Source organism: Xyrauchen texanus, chromosome 50, assembly GCF_025860055.1.
Source record: "Xyrauchen texanus isolate HMW12.3.18 chromosome 50, RBS_HiC_50CHRs, whole genome shotgun sequence".
Taxonomy (NCBI): domain Eukaryota; kingdom Metazoa; phylum Chordata; class Actinopteri; order Cypriniformes; family Catostomidae; genus Xyrauchen; species Xyrauchen texanus.
The window spans coordinates 9,729,866-9,749,175 of record NC_068325.1 but is presented as its reverse complement, the minus strand read 5'-3'; the positions used below and the strand labels follow the sequence as shown (position 1 = coordinate 9,749,175).

Below are 19,310 nucleotides of genomic sequence, written 5' to 3'. Positions count from 1 at the left end.
GGATAAAAACCATTATGTCTATGGAAAGTCCCCATAAAACATGGAAACACAGCATGTGTGTGTGTGTATGTGTGTGTAAAAAATAACAACAGTGGCATTATGTAAACAAAGTGGCATTTAAAAGGTTAAAATCCTTAAAATTTATGAATATTTGGTAGTTATGATCAGGACTGATTTTGGTTAAAAATGGACTAATTGAGAGTGGAAAATAATATTAATATATCATATTATTAAGGCAGTTTTTTTGATGTGGACATTTTTGTCTTCGAAAGACCTCTGAGTAACTTTGTTTTATTGACGCACAAGGGTTAAAAAGATTTAATAGTTTTTAATGTTTGAAGGCTCTTTATCAACTTTATTTAACAATTAAAAAGTAATTCATAAGTGGACCTTAATGTAAAGTAAAAGCAATTCACACGTTCATACATTTGCAGGAATTTATTAGTATTACATAACAATGGCAACATATTAATTAAACTGTCAAACAACAAACAATACCAAATGAAAACCACTCAAATTGGCAGTAGAATATGTATAATCTGATGCTTAATTAGTTATTGTTTCTATAAGTAGTTCTGGATTCAGAAGAGTGTCCATATCAATGTGAACAGAAAAAGTTCCGTCTGGATTGATGGGAACAGCAACGGGGAGAGGAACATCCATCCTTGACACTGTCATCTAGAACAACAGGTAAAAAATAATTAATAATTTTTTCTTATTACATCAATTAAAAACAATTTAAAGAACAACTATTGGCCCCTAACCTCTGGAATCCTAGCAATGACATTTAGGGTCATCTGGGTTGGCAAGGCCACGGTCAGATCAACCTCTTTCTCACTGTTCGTGGCTCTTTCAAGCTTGAATCCAGCCCAGAAAGCTGCCATAGGGATGTGCTTGGACAGCCTAAGTGAAGAGAAGAGAAGAAGAAAATAATTTACACCATTTTGATTTTAACATATCCCAAACACATTTCATGTTAAGTGTTGATGAACTCTACCTTTTGGCGTAGGTGGTGACAGATATTGGAAGCTTATCCCATTCCAGCTCTAGACGGACAGCAGGGTATTCTCCCAGAACACCTGCCTCAGCTTTAGCAGTGACTTCATATTGTTGACACTCTGGACCCCAAGCAAGCTTGGCCTGAAAAAGGAAAATGGTGTTCAAAGACCAGTAAGTAATTAATGTAATATTAGCATGAAAAATAAATATTGCCAATTGGATTTTCTGTGTATTTTAGGGCATTTTTACACCTGGCTTGTTTGGATAATTTGTTTCGCAACCTAGTGGGATTTCTTCCTTAATTCAATTTGATTTGCCATATATGAACATGCTTGGATCCACAGCAAAACAATTCAACTCAACTCAATGAGTTAGTCTTGGTCCATTTCCAAATGAACCCTAGTGGTTAACTTGTGGTAAGAATGTAATCTGACACAACGGTCCAACTGATATTCCTATGATAACAATGTGTTGTTACCTGATAGCTTTTTGGAGAAGAATTCTATTAACACAGTTTCCCATTTTGAAATGTTGCCTTGTAAATGTAAATGTGCCTTGTATTTTGGAACAGCTCAAACAAGCTATAGGTCTGAAAAGGCCCTTAGAATCACATGAGTTCCAGTCTTACAGTGACTTTGTGCTTGCTCAGCAGAACACCATCTGCACAAATCTTCATGTTGTCATTTTCAGCAATTGAGGAAATGATGAGCTGTACTCTTGCAGTTGGCTTGTCAAAGAATGCACCAAGTTGGTAGCCCAGCAGCTTTTGGTCAACTCTTACGGCACGGGCAATTATAGCAAAAAGAGGTGGAATAGCATTTCCAAGGAACTTAGCCTAAACACATCACACAGGAAATGTTAACTGTTAGTTCAAAGTTCAGCTTTTGGATTTGTACTATAATGAATAAAAAACAAATGACACAAAATTATTCACCTGTTTCCTGATAGTCTCAAAGCTAGATTCTGTGCTTCCACTGCTAACAGCCTTTGAGGCTCCATGGGGTGCCATGAACTGCAAGTAATTGTAAAGTTTAAGTGAAATAATAGAAATCATACAAATGTAATGAAGTAAAAATATTATTAACAATAGTATTTTTAAATAATTACCCGATCTTTGTGAAGTTTTCTGAAAGGCTCCATCTTGGTGGCAGTCTGAAAATCCATACACAATGCTTCAAATATATAGTTATGAAACAGATACTGGCTACCTCACCAACAAGCAACGTACCGTGTCCTCACCTTAGATATGCGAGAGCTGGAAATGGAGGAGCTTGAACTGCTGGAACTGCTGCTGTGGCTGCGGCTGCGGCTACTACTGCTTTCAGAAGCGACATTCAAATTTTTTGCTTCAGTTTCCAGGATTTCCCTCAGTTTTAACAGAATGGTCTTTCCCTCTGGTGTGTCCTCATCAACAAGGTTGATTTGCTTAAGGAGCCTCTCAGCAGCTCTAGGGCCAACTTGGACCTCAAGCTCTAGTCTTTCAACCGCAGGACCTTCACCTGCAGCCAAAACAAGAAACATTTATTGATTTATCTGAAAATGTATTTTGTACAAATGTAATTTTGTGTATAAGAATACCTCTTGCTAATGTAGCACGGGCTGAGTGCTGTCCAATTATGTAGAACAGAGCAGACTTCTTCATAAAAGCAGCATTGTGCGAATGCACCTCAACGCATCCCTTCATTTCAATGTATGGGACAGCAAGACAGAGAGTCTTGTGAAATGGAGTAGCAGCTCTCACAGCTTGCATATCAGGATCAGCATTCTCAGATGACTGAAATAAAAATGGAAATGTTATTAGAAAGTAATGTCAAAAGAAGCCACATTAAGCTGTAAAGCAAATTAACCATGAAACATGTTTTCATTTCCATGTCTGTTATTATAGCTTACCAAATCACCACTATAAGGTGTCATTTGCACGGACAACTCAGGTACCAATGAAACAATCCTCTCAGCAGTGGGATCTTCAATGTTTCTGACCACAGCAATAGTCTCAAAGCTTTAGGAACAAGGATGGGATACAATACCAATGACAGGAATGAGCACTTCTTAACTTAAACTTGCAGAAACATTTGGCACCTTTCAGAAATTCATTCAAAATGTTTGGAACAATATAATTCAGATGGAATTACCTCATATCAGCAATATGTTCAGGAACCTCAACAGGCAGAACCTCTACCTTGTAATTGCCCTTGAGAATATCTGCTCTTGCAGACACTTTTCCAGGGACAATTGTGCGGATCTTTCCTTTAGCCATAACAGCAGCTTGGATCAAGGCAGTGTTAACTCCCATGACAGCAAAGGTCTGCAGAGCAACACTGAAAGAAGAATAAGAGAGTTTATGTTTGTAAAACATTTATTGTGTAAAGGTTTAGCAGGACTTTTCAAATGTGGCTAAAAAGTAAACCTTGGTTTAGCTTCAGCTTGGAATGTAACATCAGTCCTCTTCAGCTGCTCAAGAGTGATGGTCTCAGGCTGCTCAGGGAGAGGAGGAGTAATGGTAGCCTGAACTAAAAGGATGAACAGAAAAACATAAATGTATGAAGTAAACCATTCATAACTGCAGCAACACTATTTCAAACAGAAAAATCTTTAAAAAAAATCACCATTGACAGTTGCAGCAGCAACAGCAGCAGTGTAGAAACTGAACTCCACAGGCATACCAACTGCTGTTGGGAAGATATGACGCACTTCAGCTGCTAGCAGGGGTTTGGCATACTTCAGTGCAATTCCTTCCTGCAAAGCTTTAATGGCCTCCTTCAGCAGTTCACGTGCTTTGGGTCCAGTAGCAAGCTGTGGAAAGTATATTAACAATTTAAAATATAATTACGTGTTTTATTTTCTGTGAGAAAAATCCCCAAATCATGCTAATGAGGAAAAAGAAAGGTAGTGGAAGACAGTACCGGTAATGCTTGTTCAATGACGGTCTTGTCAATGTTGGCAAAAGCCACTTCTTGCCCAAGCAATTTGATGTAGACTGAACCCAAAGGCTGATTGGTTGGCAGAGTCTTCCAGTTTCTGAGCTTGAGGAGTAAAGGCAACCATATGCAATTTTCTAGGTCATGTTTTTGAAACTATAAATGTTTTTTATTATAAATGGAAATGATAACTTACTGCTCTCAGGGTGCGCTTTATCTTGGTGATACGGTCAAGACTTTCATCCGCAGCTGGTGATTGCAGAAGAATCTCCTGAATTCCTTCAGTTCTCACACCAATCTGTTTGAGAGGAACCATTGAGTGACAACAAAATATGTTCAAAACATTCTTAAACAATAAATACATTTCTTGGAAAACATCACCATGATTACCCACCTCCAGAACATCAGCAGCTGCTCCAGCCAGATAGGCACGTGCTTTAGCTACAACAGCTCTGGGCAGGATGGTGGCAGCATCATTGATCATGTAGGCACTTCCAGCAGCTCCAATCATAAGAGGAGCTTCACAGGTAAAGAGACACCAATGCAGTAAATCAGCAAAATTTGCTTTGAGAAATTGTATTTTCTTTTCTTTTTTTTTTTTACATTTTCAGAATTCCCAGAACCTCTCTTAACTGATATTTATAATCAGCAAAACTTACAATGATAGATGTCCAGCTGAAGGGCTCTGCTGAAGCGGTAACTAAGCATGTCCAACTTGGGGTTCAAGAGCTTAATAGCAACATTGGCAGCACCCGCACTGAAACAGAGAAACATGATGACCTCTTCTGCTCATTTGAAATTATAAATCAAAACATTTGAAAAAAAAAAAATTATTCTTACACATTGCCCATATCAGGGGCAGTGATTCTGGTCAAGGACTTCATGTGGGAATAAACAAAGCTTGTAACCTGCATGTTTTTCTCTGTCCTCAAATCACCAGCAACACTGGAGATGAGAGCCACTGAGGGTCTGGTCTCAAACAACACAATACAAGCAACCATGCGCACTTCAGGGTGGAGGGCCCTGTCCAATAGGAGCTGCAGGGCCACTGGTTGAACCTGAAGCAGGATACAAGGAGTTTTAACTATTGGAAGAAAATGTGTGCAAACATATTTACATAGAAATATATTTCCTATAATGTCTAACACTTACCAGTTTGGGTTCTTTCCTGGCAATGTTCCTCAAAGCCATGACGGCCTCAACCTGGACTCTAATGGGCAGAGAAGCATCTGCGGTTCTCAGTCCAGGCAGGAGCTTCATGATAGTTTTAAGACTAGCAGGATGACCAGCATTGCCCAGAACTTTTAGAGCCAAAGTGATTTCATAGATATCATTCTTGGCAAGGGCTTCTGCAGCAATGTCATGGAGGGGCTAAGGAGTGTGATGCACATATAATTAGAAAATATATAGTTAATAACTAATGACTTAAAGAAATATTGAGATGGATTGAGGTGTTTACCCTGAGGAGCTCAGCTGGGCAGGTGGGAACTTCAACACAGTGTTTGGCAATCATGGAACCATATCCGAGCATGACAACTTCCCGGAGAGCTGGAATTGTGGAAATTTTCTCATGCATTGCCAGACTCTGTTAAAAAATATTTGGAAATGATTAGTTTTGTTGTGACATAATTTGAAGACTTTGAGTAGAGAGATAAATTTACCCACAGCGATCAACTGGATGGTATCCAAATCAGCAGTGACCATTTGCATAGCAACTACAAGAGCCTGAATTGATTCAGGTGTGGTAAGTTCATCAGCCAGGAATTTCTCCTTAATGAATTTTACAATTACTGGTGTGCCAACAGCAGGAAGAGCATCCAGAAGCCAGCGCCTAACAGATGGATTGTTTTAGAAAAAAATAATAATAATATATATATATATATATATATATATATATTTGTTTTTTCTTTTCTTTTTAAAAAAATATTGCTCTTAATTATCCAAAAAACAGAATACCTGTAAACTGGTTTGTCCTTGAATTGAGCCCAGATGGCCTCAATATTCTCCAAGGTGGCAAAACGCAGGAGGTGAACAAGCTGCATAAACTTAAGGGGAGCATCTTCATGGACCATGTCCACATTGTTTTCAACCAAGTGATTTAGAACCTCTGTAATCTGGAAGAAGTCAGGGCAATGTTTAACTTAATTCTACCCCCTCCCCAAATAAAGGGTTTTGACTCAATAAAAGTAAATGATTTGAAACCATAAATTGAACCTGGGCTAGTGCATCTCTGATCTTCAGGAGTTGAATGGGAGTCTGAAGAATCTCAGTTGCAAACTCGTACTGCAGGGATCCACGGGACAAATAATCTGATTTGATGGGATCAATTGGGGTCTTCTCAATTTCAATAAAAGCCAAGGATTGTCTGAAACAGAAAAATAATTTCTTAACCTTCACTTCTTGAAATGATTAAAATATGCAAGCATTATTGCTACTAGTATATTGAGAATCAATCATACTTTGCTTCCATCTGGGCAGCACCATGGATCTCATTGAAGGGTGAGAACTGATACAGCTCCTCAACTGTTGCCTCAGAGATCAGTACACCATTAGCAGATGGTTTCATGATGTAGTTGTAAGTTGCTGCTTCAAACAGACTCTTTATCCTCTGTCGAAAAAAGGGCAAATTTAACTTTTGACATATTCAGTATATAATTCAATTCTCCTATTACTTTACAGTCTTTTGCATTACCTTGGTGCATTCAACACACTTCTCAGTGTATGCCAAGCCGATGTCTTTCATAATTCTCTCCTTACAGTGGCTCAGATCCTTAGACTTGGTTACAATAATTTGGTTGGCCTTTGAATCCTCATTGATGACATAGTGGGTTCTGCACACTCCTTGAACTCCAGCCTTAGAGGAGAAATAAAACAAATAAAATAAAAGACACCAAACTTTATCTAAAATGCACAAAGATCTCTTTCTCACCTCTTGCAGCTCATAGACGTTCTGGGTCTTCTTGAGGTTGAGCTGAAGGATGTTGAGGATTCCTCTGTGTATGTTCATGACAGTAGGGGAGACTTCTGCTGGAGCAAATACTTGTCCAATCACTCCATTTGAATACTCAAACTTGATGGGAATCTGAAGTTGATCAGCGAGTGCTGAGGTGAGCTTAGTGGCAGGAAGAAAAGAATCCGTGGGCCAGATGCCACTATACTCATAGAGTACAGGATCCGAGAGCTGTAAGGAAACATTTCCATTTCAATTGACGCTATCTTTGCTTTTAACTGCTGGTGCTAACTAGCATATTTAGTTTTGTCTCACATATGAGCACCTAGAATTCTGTAGCATTTACCATCATCATGAAGGCATTCCCTGTCACAGCACTGAGGAAAACCTTGCTGCTGACTTTTACTCCAGCTCTTGCCAGACCCTCTTGTGGCAGACCACCCAAGAGCAGAGCCTCATACTTGTACACGTAGGTCTTATCAAGGGAAAACTCAGGAACTGAAGGGGGTTTAGTTTATTTTCATTATTTTTATTTTTTTATTTTATTTTGTTCAGTATATTACTATGGCTATTACTTTGGTTTATCAGTAATGCACATAATAATTTTACTGTAATAGTGAATTACTACTAAATTGAAATAAAACAAAACATGTACAAAATGTCATTACTTACCAAGGTTGATCTGTTGACATGCTAAAAGAAACAAATAAGACAAGATAATTTAGATTTCAAGAGATGAAATTTGTTCTTAAGGGAACTCACCCTTAAATACAAACAAAAATGATCAGTACTACTTACCCACAAGGGCTACAGTCAGGGCAAGCACAACAGCTCTCATTGCTGATGGTTTGTGAATAACTTGACAGAGAGACAGATCTTTTATAGTAGTTTTTCCTGAACAAATATTAATTCTTTAATGAATTATTAACAAATGTCTTTATTGTACATGTATTTAAATTAGAGGTTAGGTTACCCTGGCCTGTCATCATGTCATCCTCCAGTACAATGTCCAGAGTGAAACACTGATTGTTTGACTTTATATTCAGAAAAGTTATTCAAGAACATTTTTTTGAATCTTCAAAGGCTTCCCTTTCTCAATTGTTTAATATAAATTAATACAGAAGAATGATCTTCTCAGATTTAAACAAAACCTTGCCTGGTCAATATTTACTCGTCAATTGCAAGTCAGACAGAAACTAAAAGAAGGAAAGACATTATATTTATTTTTATTAACATTTTACGAAAGTACATTTAAATTTTGTGCGATCTACCAGCATTGCCTTTGCGATCAACTGGTAGATCGCGATCGACATGTTGGGCACCCCTGCTCTACAGGTTTTAAAATTATATACAGTATACTGGCAATGAGCTATGTTTAAAAAATGACCATGACATTTATGACTTTTTGAAACATTAGAAATATCTTGTATATATTTATTAATTTGGATGGATGGTTAGATGGATGGATAATTTTAATTTGAGCATTTGTTTGTGATTTAGAAGATATTTGTGGTTGTTCTAGTTTAACTGTATCTTTTTATGGATTAATTCTAGGTTGTAATCATGTTCAGCAGTATTATTTTGGTTTATTTATTTTTTACTAAATGTGAAATACAGTCTCATCCAATGATATTTAAGCAGTGCTCCATTTTTTATTTCTTATTGTGCATTGGCCTTTGAGCTTAATTTGTTATTTGACCTTTTATAATTTTGGCAGTTAAACAACATACCACTATAATTCCAAAACAACAATGTTTTGATTTCTTTGTTGCATGTGGATAGTATATCATACTAACATATGGTAAGAAATCATTTTATATTTAAAACATACTAAATAAGGAATACGCTTCAATTATTTAGAATGCCAAACTTAACTGGAACCTTACACAGTATTTCAGGATGTTTTAAGATTGATTCAAAGATAGAAAGTAGCTCCTGCTTACAGTGGTGTAGTACACGAGACTTGACTCAAATTGGTCTCGAGACGTTATGTTTATGTGCTTGGTCATGTCATGGACTTGGGAGCATTTGGACAGACTCAAACAAGTGTCAAATCAGACTTTTCCCGCGTCCAGTCGAGTCCCGCCACTTCTTACTGTGCATACCATGAGTGCTCGGACTTACCTGAGCAACATTTCCTTATGACATAGCAAGTATGACGTGTGTCCCATATTTCTGTCAGCTGTGTAGAATGAATCATTCTTTTGTGTTGATTATTTTTTAGTGAATTGGCCAAACGGATTAGGATTTACCTTCAATCATATGAAAATGTCGCTTGTTGTTTGCAGTGGGATGACCAGCCGAATCGGGAAGGCAAAGTGTAATTTGAAGGGTACTTTGTCCTGTGTAAAAAGTGCAGCGCCTGTCTTTGCTGTCTGAATGTGAACTACAATGTTTGATTTTGCCTCCATGTACATGGGAAAATTAACATTACAGAGACAGAAAAACACATTGCTCACAGTTTTTGTGTCACACGAAGAAATGTTCATCTTCTTTCGGCTCCTTGTTGAAAACGCATTGCCATTTGGGCTGGCTGATTGGATGATAGAGAACAGCACCGAGCGGCATGCGCGTGACGTCGTTGCCATGGTAAACATACATTTAAGCCGAAAGGACATTTGAGGATATATAACTTCAATGAAAAAATTCAGTGTGCTTAACGGTTGAAACTGGAACAAAATAAAAGTTTTGGGCAAATTCTTGAGACACACGCTGTAACCTCACGCCTCCTTCGTCCCTGGAATTTCGCTGCGCAGTGGTGACCGTATCTACTGGAAAGCGAAGCAGACATTTCCAATGAAAATCCACCTCGCAATCATGGCGCTCGGCTTCAATTGGAATGAATTGAAAATGCCCGGTTCACTTGCCACGTTCCATGTGACTGCGCCTGCGTGATCGCATAAAATTAGATGGTACATTAATTCTTTTGATATCTATTAGTGCTTCCAAAATTGAAAATTTAGCAATGGTTTATCCATAGGCCTATCTTGTACAAAACACCAGTTAGGAAGCTTGGATTGTCACAAAATTGAGTCAAATGTCTTTAGTAGTTTTATTTTATTAATGTAATCTTTGGTAACATGATCATCAGCAGGCATTTTATTATAAATATAAATATTTAAATAAAATTATGAAACCGTAAAAAGGCTTATGCATTTTTACATTATTATTATTAACAATAATCAACATTACCCAAATTCGAACCTTTTTATGCTGCTTGTTTAAACTTATTTTGCAGCTTTGAAGATTTATGACAAGAACACGTGAAATGTTCCATTTAAATTATTCTGACGGTCAAACAAAAAATTAATGCCATAATGACTAAACATCAATAGGGATGTGCACATGTGAGAATGACAGTCATACTGTGTTTAACGTTTGTTGGAGTGTGTAAATTAACCATTAAATGCCTTACAATAAGCCTACAATTTGCATGAAATACAAGAGACTGCTTAGACAAATGTCTCATGTGCTGAGAATGTGCTAACATGCTAACCATACAAATATAAATCATAAAAGTTTAAGAACCACTTCAAGGTCAGAATGGCGACCTTTTGAATCACGCTCGCACCAGAGAATATTGCACCTCGACCTGCAATTGGCCAAAATGCTCTGTTCGACTTTTCCGAGAGAGACCCAAAAATTTGCTGTTTGAAAATACATATTTATAAAATTGTGCCATAAAAAAAAAAACTATTCAATTTGGTTAAATATGAAATGTCCAGGATTGTAGTTTAAAAAAATTATAATTCAAACCTATTTAAAATGCAACGTAATATTTAATTTGGCAAAAATCATTTATACATCCAAATAGGCCCAATTGTCTTTAAAATGTAAACAGTCATGAAAGTGCAAAACATGACTGGTTAATATTAATCTCAAACTGAACAAATTGGTAAATTAGATGCTAGCTATGTGATTGGCAAATATAAGTGAGTTTGACAGGATAGTTTTACTTAACATTCTAATTGTCATCATCCTCTATGCTTTAACCCTTGTGTGACCTTCTGAACATTTTTTTCTTTTTAATTGTTGTTAAATAATTTTGGCTAAGGTGTATATTTTTTGGGGAATTTTGATATTTCAACCTCACTTCCTGTAATTCATCTATAATACACTGTGTACACAAAATAGTTACACTCAGGACCTTCAAGACATTTGAGTCCATATTGAAACCCATTAAAATGGCAATATTTGATCGCAGTGCCATTAAAGCATGAACTCATGAATTCTATGATATTATGCTTTCATTGCAGAGTCCTGGCATCAAATTATATATATGTATATATATATATATTATACCAGACGGTGCCATTTTCCCTCATGTTTAGCCTGTAGAGTACAGGATATAGAGTAATAATCTTAAGGGGAGCATCGTCAAATACATGCCTTTTCCCTATTTTCTCTTTGCTGTATTATAGAGCACTGCAGGCCAATTGCATGAGTGCTGTGGCTAAAATGATGTGGGTGTGTTGGCATGGATGTCAGAGTGTGTTTTGTATGTGTGTATTGAAAAATGTGTGAGTGTGTATTTATCACTTTGTGGGGACCAAATGTCCCCATAAGTATAGTAAAACCTGTATAGTAGACCTTGTGGGGACATTTTGTCGGTCCCCATGAGGAAAAAAGCTTATAAATCATACTAAATTATGTTTTTTGAAAATGTAAAAATGCAGAAAGTTTTCTGTGAGGGTTAGGTTTAGGGGTAGGGTTAGGGGATAGAATATATAGTTTGTACAGGATAAAAACCATTATGTCTATGGAAAGTCCCCATAAAACATGGAAACACAGCATGTGTGTGTGTGTATGTGTGTGTAAAAAAATAACAACAGTGGCATTATGTAAACAAAGTGGCATTTAAAAGGTTAAAATCCTTAAAATTTATGAATATTTGGTAGTTATGATCAGGACTGATTTTGGTTAAAAATGGACTAATTGAGAGTGGAAAATAATATTAATATATAATATTATTAAGGCAGTTTTTTTGATGTGGACATTTTTGTCTTCGAAAGACCTCTGAGTAACTTTGTTTTATTGACGCACAAGGGTTAAAAAGATTTAATAGTTTTTAATGTTTGAAGGCTCTTTATCAACTTTATTTAACAATTAAAAAGTAATTCATAAGTGGACCTTAATGTAAAGTAAAAGCAATTCACACGTTCATACATTTGCAGGAATTTATTAGTATTACATAACAATGGCAACATATTAATTAAACTGTCAAACAACAAACAATACCAAATGAAAACCACTCAAATTGGCAGTAGAATATGTATAATCTGATGCTTAATTAGTTATTGTTTCTAGAAGTAGTTCTGGATTCAGAAGAGTGTCCATATCAATGTGAACAGAAAAAGTTCCGTCTGGATTGATGGGAACAGCAACGGGGAGAGGAACATCCATCCTTGACACTGTCATCTAGAACAACAGGTACAAAAATAATTAATAATTTTTTCTTATTACATCAATTAAAAACAATTTAAAGAACAACTATTGGCCCCTAACCTCTGGAATCCTAGCAATGACATTTAGGGTCATCTGGGTTGGCAAGGCCACGGTCAGATCAACCTCTTTCTCACTGTTCGTGGCTCTTTCAAGCTTGAATCCAGCCCAGAAAGCTGCCATAGGGATGTGCTTGGACAGCCTAAGTGAAGAGAAGAGAAGAGAAGAAGAAAATAATTTACACCATTTTGATTTTAACATATCCCAAACACATTTCATGTTAAGTGTTGATGAACTCTACCTTTTGGCGTAGGTGGTGACAGATATTGGAAGCTTATCCCATTCCAGCTCTAGACGGACAGCAGGGTATTCTCCCAGAACACCTGCCTCAGCTTTAGCAGTGACTTCATATTGTTGACACTCTGGACCCCAAGCAAGCTTGGCCTGAAAAAGGAAAATGGTGTTCAAAGACCAGTAAGTAATTAATGTAGTATTAGCATGAAAAATAAATATTGCCAATTGGATTTTCTGTGTATTTTAGGGCATTTTTACACCTGGCTTGTTTGGATAATTTGTTTCGCAACCTAGTGGGATTTCTTCCTTAATTCAATTTGATTTGCCATATATGAACATGCTTGGATCCACAGCAAAACAATTCAACTCAACTCAATGAGTTAGTCTTGGTCCATTTCCAAATGAACCCTAGTGGTTAACTTGTGGTAAGAATGTAATCTGACACAACGGTCCAACTGATATTCCTATGATAACAATGTGTTGTTACCTGATAGCTTTTTGGAGAAGAATTCTTCTATTAACACAGTTTCCCATTTTGAAATGTTGCCTTGTAAATGTAAATGTGCCTTGTATTTTGGAACAGCTCAAACAAGCTATAGGTCTGAAAAGGCCCTTAGAATCACATGAGTTCCAGTCTTACAGTGACTTTGTGCTTGCTCAGCAGAACACCATCTGCACAAATCTTCATGTTGTCATTTTCAGCAATTGAGGAAATGATGAGCTGTACTCTTGCAGTTGGCTTGTCAAAGAATGCACCAAGTTGGTAGCCCAGCAGCTTTTGGTCAACTCTTACGGCACGGGCAATTATAGCAAAAAGAGGTGGAATAGCATTTCCAAGGAACTTAGCCTAAACACATCACACAGGAAATGTTAACTGTTAGTTCAAAGTTCAGCTTTTGGATTTGTACTATAATGAATAAAAAACAAATGACACAAAATTATTCACCTGTTTCCTGATCGTCTCAAAGCTAGATTCTGTGCTTCCACTGCTAACAGCCTTTGAGGCTCCATGGGGTGCCATGAACTGCAAGTAATTGTAAAGTTTAAGTGAAATAATAGAAATCATACAAATGTAATGAAGTAAAAATATTATTAACAATAGTATTTTTAAATAATTACCCGATCTTTGTGAAGTTTTCTGAAAGGCTCCATCTTGGTGGCAGTCTGAAAATCCATACACAATGCTTCAAATATATAGTTATGAAACAGATACTGGCTACCTCACCAACAAGCAACATACCATTTCCTCACCTTAGATATGCGAGAGCTGGAAATGGAGGAGCTTGAACTGCTGGAACTGCTGCTGTGGCTGCGGCTGCGGCTACTACTGCTTTCAGAAGCGACATTCAAATTTTTTGCTTCAGTTTCCAGGATTTCCCTCAGTTTTAACAGAATGGTCTTTCCCTCTGGTGTGTCCTCATCAACAAGGTTGATTTGCTTAAGGAGCCTCTCAGCAGCTCTAGGGCCAACTTGGACCTCAAGCTCTAGTCTTTCAACCGCAGGACCTTCACCTGCAGCCAAAACAAGAAACATTTATTGATTTATCTGAAAATGTATTTTGTACAAATGTAATTTTGTGTATAAGAATACCTCTTGCTAATGTAGCACGGGCTGAGTGCTGTCCAATTATGTAGAACAGAGCAGACTTCTTCATAAAAGCAGCATTGTGCGAATGCACCTCAACACATCCCTTCATTTCAATGTATGGGACAGCAAGACAGAGAGTCTTGTGAAAAGGATTAGCAGCTCTCACAGCTTGCATATCAGGATCAGCATTCTCAGATGACTGAAATAAAAATGGAAATGTTATTAGAAAGTAATGTCAAAAGAAGCCACATTAAGCTGTAAAGCAAATTAACCATGAAACATGTTTTCATTTCCATGTCTGTTATTATAGCTTACCAAATCACCACTATAAGGTGTCATTTGCACGGACAACTCAGGTACCAATGAAACAATCCTCTCAGCAGTGGGATCTTCAATGTTTCTGACCACAGCAACAGTCTCAAAGCTTTAGGAACAAGGATGGGATACAATACCAATGACAGGAATGAGCACTTCTTAACTTAAACTTGCAGAAACATTTGGCACCTTTCTGAAATTCATTCAAAATGTTTGGAACAATATAATTCAGATTGAATTACCTCATATCAGCAATATGTTCAGGAACCTCAACAGGCAGAACCTCTACCTTGTAATTGCCCTTGAGAATATCTGCTCTTGCAGACACTTTTCCAGGGACAATTGTGCGGATCTTTCCTTTAGCCATAACAGCAGCTTGGATCAAGGCAGTGTTAACTCCCATGACAGCAAAGGTCTGCAGAGCAACACTGAAAGAAGAATAAGAGAGTTTATGTTTGTAAAACATTTATTGTGTAAAGGTTTAGCAGGACTTTTCAAATGTGGCTAAAAAGTAAACCTTGGTTTAGCTTCAGCTTGGAATGTAACATCAGTCCTCTTCAGCTGCTCAAGAGTGATGGTCTCAGGCTGCTCAGGGAGAGGAGGAGTAATGGTAGCCTGAACTAAAAGGATGAACAGAAAAACATAAATGTATGAAGTAAACCATTCATAACTGCAGCAACACTATTTCAAAAAGAAAAATCTTTAAAAAAAATCACCATTGACAGTTGCAGCAGCAACAGCAGCAGTGTAGAAACTGAACTCCACAGGCATACCAACTGCTGTTGGGAAGATATGACGCACTTCAGCTGCTAGCAGGGGTTTGGCATACTTCAGTGCAATTCCTTCCTGCAAAGCTTTAATGGCCTCCTTCAGCAGTTCACGTGCTTTGGGTCCAGTAGCAAGCTGTGGAAAGTATATTAACAATTTAAAATATAATTACGTGTTTTATTTTCTGTGAGAAAAATCCCCAAATCATGCTAATGAGGAAAAAGAAAGGTAGTGGAAGACAGTACCGGTAATGCTTGTTCAATGACGGTCTTGTCAATGTTGGCAAAAGCCACTTCTTGCCCAAGCAATTTGATGTAGACTGAACCCAAAGGCTGATTGGTTGGCAGAGTCTTCCAGTTTCTGAGCTTGAGGAGTAAAGGCAACCATATGCAATTTTCTAGGTCATGTTTTTGAAACTATAAATGTTTTTTATTATAAATGGAAATGATAACTTACTGCTCTCAGGGTGCGCTTTATCTTGGTGATACGGTCAAGACTTTCATCCGCAGCTGGTGATTGCAGAAGAATCTCCTGAATTCCTTCAGTTCTCACACCAATCTGTTTGAGAGGAACCATTGAGTGACAACAAAATATGTTCAAAACATTCTTAAACAATAAATACATTTCTTGGAAAACATCACCATGATTACCCACCTCCAGAACATCAGCAGCTGCTCCAGCCAGATAGGCACGTGCTTTAGCTACAACAGCTCTGGGCAGGATGGTGGCAGCATCATTGATCATGTAGGCACTTCCAGCAGCTCCAATCATAAGAGGAGCTTCACAGGTAAAGAGACACCAATGCAGTAAATCAGCAAAATTTGCTTTGAGAAATTGTATTTTCTTTTCTTTTTTTTTTTTATTTACATTTTCAGAATTCCCAGAACCTCTCTTAACTGATATTTATAATCAGCAAAACTTACAATGATAGATGTCCAGCTGAAGGGCTCTGCTGAAGCGGTAACTAAGCATGTCCAACTTGGGGTTCAATAGCTTAATAGCAACATTGGCAGCACCCGCACTGAAACAGAGAAACATGATGACCTCTTCTGCTCATTTGAAATTATAAATCAAAACATTTGAAAAAAAAAATTATTCTTACACATTGGCCATATCAGGGGCAGTGATTCTGGTCAAGGACTTCATGTGGGAATAAACAAAGCTTGTAACCTGCATGTTTTTCTCAGTCCTCAAATCACCAGCAACACTGGAGATGAGAGCCACTGAGGGTCTGGTCTCAAACAACACAATACAAGCAACCATGCGCACTTCAGGGTGGAGGGCCCTGTCCAATAGGAGCTGCAGGGCCACTGGTTGAACCTGAAGCAGGATACAAGGAGTTTTAACTATTGGAAGAAAATGTGTGCAAACATATTTACATAGAAATATATTTCCTATAATGTCTAACACTTACCAGTTTGGGCTCTTTTCTGGCAATGTTCCTCAAAGCCATGACGGCCTCAACCTGGACTCTAATGGGCAGAGAAGCATCTGCGGTTCTCAGTCCAGGCAGGAGCTTAATGATAGTTTTAAGACTAGCAGGATGACCAGCATTGCCCAGAACTTTTAGAGCCAAAGTGATTTCATAGATATCATTCTTGGCAAGGGCTTCTGCAGCAATGTCATGGAGGGGCTAAGGAGTGTGATGCACATATAATTAGAAAATATATAGTTAATAACTAATGACTTAAAGAAATATTGGGATGGATTGAGGTGTTTACCCTGAGGAGCTCAGCTGGGCAGGTGGGAACTTCAACACAGTGCTTGGTAATCATGGAACCATATCCGAGCATGACAACTTCCCGGAGAGCTGGAATTGTGGAAATTTTCTCATGCATTGCCAGACTCTGTTAAAAAATATTTGGAAATGATTAGTTTTGTTGTGACATAATTTGAAGACTTTGAGTAGAGAGATAAATTTACCCACAGCGGTCAACTGGATGGTGTCCAAATCAGCAGTGACCATTTGCATAGCAACTACAAGAGCCTGAATTGATTCAGGTGTGGTAAGTTCATCAGCCAGGAATTTGTCCTTAATGAATCTTAGAATTACTGGTGTGCCAACAGCAGGAAGAGCATCCAGAAGCCAGCGCCTAACAGATGGATTGTTTTAGAAAAAAAAAATATATATATATATTTTCTTTCTTTCTTTCTTTTTTTAAAAAAATATTGCTCTTAATTATCCAAAAAACAGAATACCTGTAAACTGGTTTGTCCTTGAATTGAGCCCAGATGGCCTCAATATTCTCCAAGGTGGCAAAACGCAGGAGGTGAACAAGCTGCATAAACTTAAGGGGAGCATCTTCATGGACCGAGTCCATATTGTTTTCAACCAAGTGATTTAGAACCTCTGTAATCTGGAAGAAGTCAGGGCAATGTTTAACTGAAGTCTCCCCCCTCCCAAAATAAAGGGTTTTGACTCAATAAAAGTAAATGATTTGAAACTATAAATTGAACCTGGGCTAGTGCATCTCTGATCTTCAGGAGTTGAATGGGAGTCTGAAGAATCTCAGTTGCAAACTCGTACTGCAGGGATCCACGGGACAAATAATCTGATTTGATGGGATCAATTGGGGTCTTCTCAATTTCAATAAAAGCCAAGGATTGTCTGAAACAGAAAAATAATTTCTTAACCTTCACTTCTTGAAATGATTAAAATATGCAAGCATTATTGCTACTAGTATATTGAGAATCAATCATACTTTGCTTCCATCTGGGCAGCACCATGGATCTCATTGAAGGGTGAGAACTGATACAGCTCCTCAACTGTTGCCTCAGAGATCAGTACACCATTAGCAGATGGTTTCATGATGTAGTTGTAAGTTGCTGCTTCAAACAGACTCTTTATCCTCTGTCGAAAAAAGGGCAAATTTAACTTTTGACATATTCAGTATATAATTCAATTCTCCTAATACTTTACAGTCTTTTGCATTACCTTGGTGCATTCAACACACTTCTCAGTGTATGCCAAGCCGATGTCTTTCATAATTCTCTCCTTACAGTGGCTCAGATCCTTAGACTTGGTTACAATAATTTGGTTGGCCTTTGAATCCTCATTGATGGCATAATGGGTTCTGCACACTCCTTGAACTCCAGCCTTAGAGGAGAAATAAAACAAATAAAATAAAAGACACCAAACTTTATCTAAAATGCACAAAGATCTCTTTCTCACCTCTTGCAGCTCATAGACATTCTGGGTCTTCTTGAGGTTGAGCTGAAGGATGTTGAGGATTCCTCTGTGTATGTTCATGACAGTAGGGGAGACTTCTGCTGGAGCAAATACTTGTCCAATCACTCCATTTGAATACTCAAACTTGATGGGAATCTGAAGTTGATCAGCGAGTGCTGAGGTGAGCTTAGTGGCAGGAAGAAAAGAATCTGTGGGCCAGATGCCACTATACTCATAGAGTACAGGATCCGAGAGCTGTAAGGAAACATTTCCATTTCAATTGACGCTATCTTTGCTTTTAACTGCTGGTGCTAACTAGCATATTTAGTTTTGTCTCACATATGAGCACCTAGAATTCTGTAGCATTTACCATCATCATGAAGGCATTCCCTGTCACAGCACTGAGGAAAACCTTGCTGCTGACTTTTACTCCAGCTCTTGCCAGACCCTCTTGTGGCAGACCACCCAAGAGCAGAGCCTCATACTTGTACACGTAGGTCTTATCAAGGGAAAACTCAGGAACTGAAGGGGGTTTAGTTTATTTTCATTATTTTTATTTTTTTATTTTATTTTGTTCAGTATATTAGTATGGCTATTACTTTGGTTTATCAGTAATGCACATAATAATTTTACTGTAATAGTGAATTACTACTAATAAAACAAAACATGTACAAAATGTCATTACTTACCAAGGTTGATCTGTTGACATGCTAAAAGAAACAAATAAGACAAGATAATTTAGATTTCAAGAGATGAAATTTGTTCTTAAGGGAACTCACCCTTAAATACAAACAAAAATGATCAGTACTACTTACCCACAAGGGCTACAGTCAGGGCAAGCACAACAGCTCTCATTGCTGATGGTTTG

General features: G+C 37.7%; 1 protein-coding gene across 3 annotated transcripts; it reads right to left on the bottom strand.

The window, feature by feature from the left end:
* Positions 1–435: 435 nt before the first annotated feature.
* Positions 436–19,292, bottom strand: LOC127641443 (vitellogenin-like). 3 transcript variants are annotated; one of them, XM_052124466.1, is made up of 28 exons: positions 19,258–19,292; positions 7,540–7,560; positions 7,214–7,365; positions 6,847–7,098; positions 6,610–6,771; positions 6,377–6,525; positions 6,132–6,282; positions 5,874–6,031; positions 5,583–5,748; positions 5,377–5,502; positions 5,070–5,288; positions 4,758–4,975; positions 4,577–4,674; positions 4,312–4,436; positions 4,114–4,215; positions 3,903–4,022; positions 3,606–3,792; positions 3,407–3,509; positions 3,132–3,317; positions 2,890–2,998; positions 2,578–2,773; positions 2,239–2,498; positions 2,107–2,151; positions 1,934–2,011; positions 1,628–1,834; positions 998–1,140; positions 765–903; positions 436–678 (listed from the first exon to the last, which is right to left on the bottom strand). In XM_052124466.1, exons 3-28 carry the CDS (start codon positions 7,220–7,222, stop codon positions 547–549), a joined length of 3,840 nt encoding a protein of 1,279 aa, XP_051980426.1. In that variant the 5' UTR covers positions 7,223–7,365; positions 7,540–7,560; positions 19,258–19,292; the 3' UTR covers positions 436–546. The 3 variants fall into 3 exon arrangements, with proteins under 3 accessions (XP_051980426.1, XP_051980425.1, XP_051980424.1); XM_052124465.1 differs by lacking the exon at positions 19,258–19,292 and adding an exon at positions 7,666–7,720; XM_052124464.1 differs by lacking the exons at positions 7,214–7,365; positions 7,540–7,560; positions 19,258–19,292 and adding an exon at positions 18,813–18,938.
* Positions 19,293–19,310: the final 18 nt, after the last annotated feature.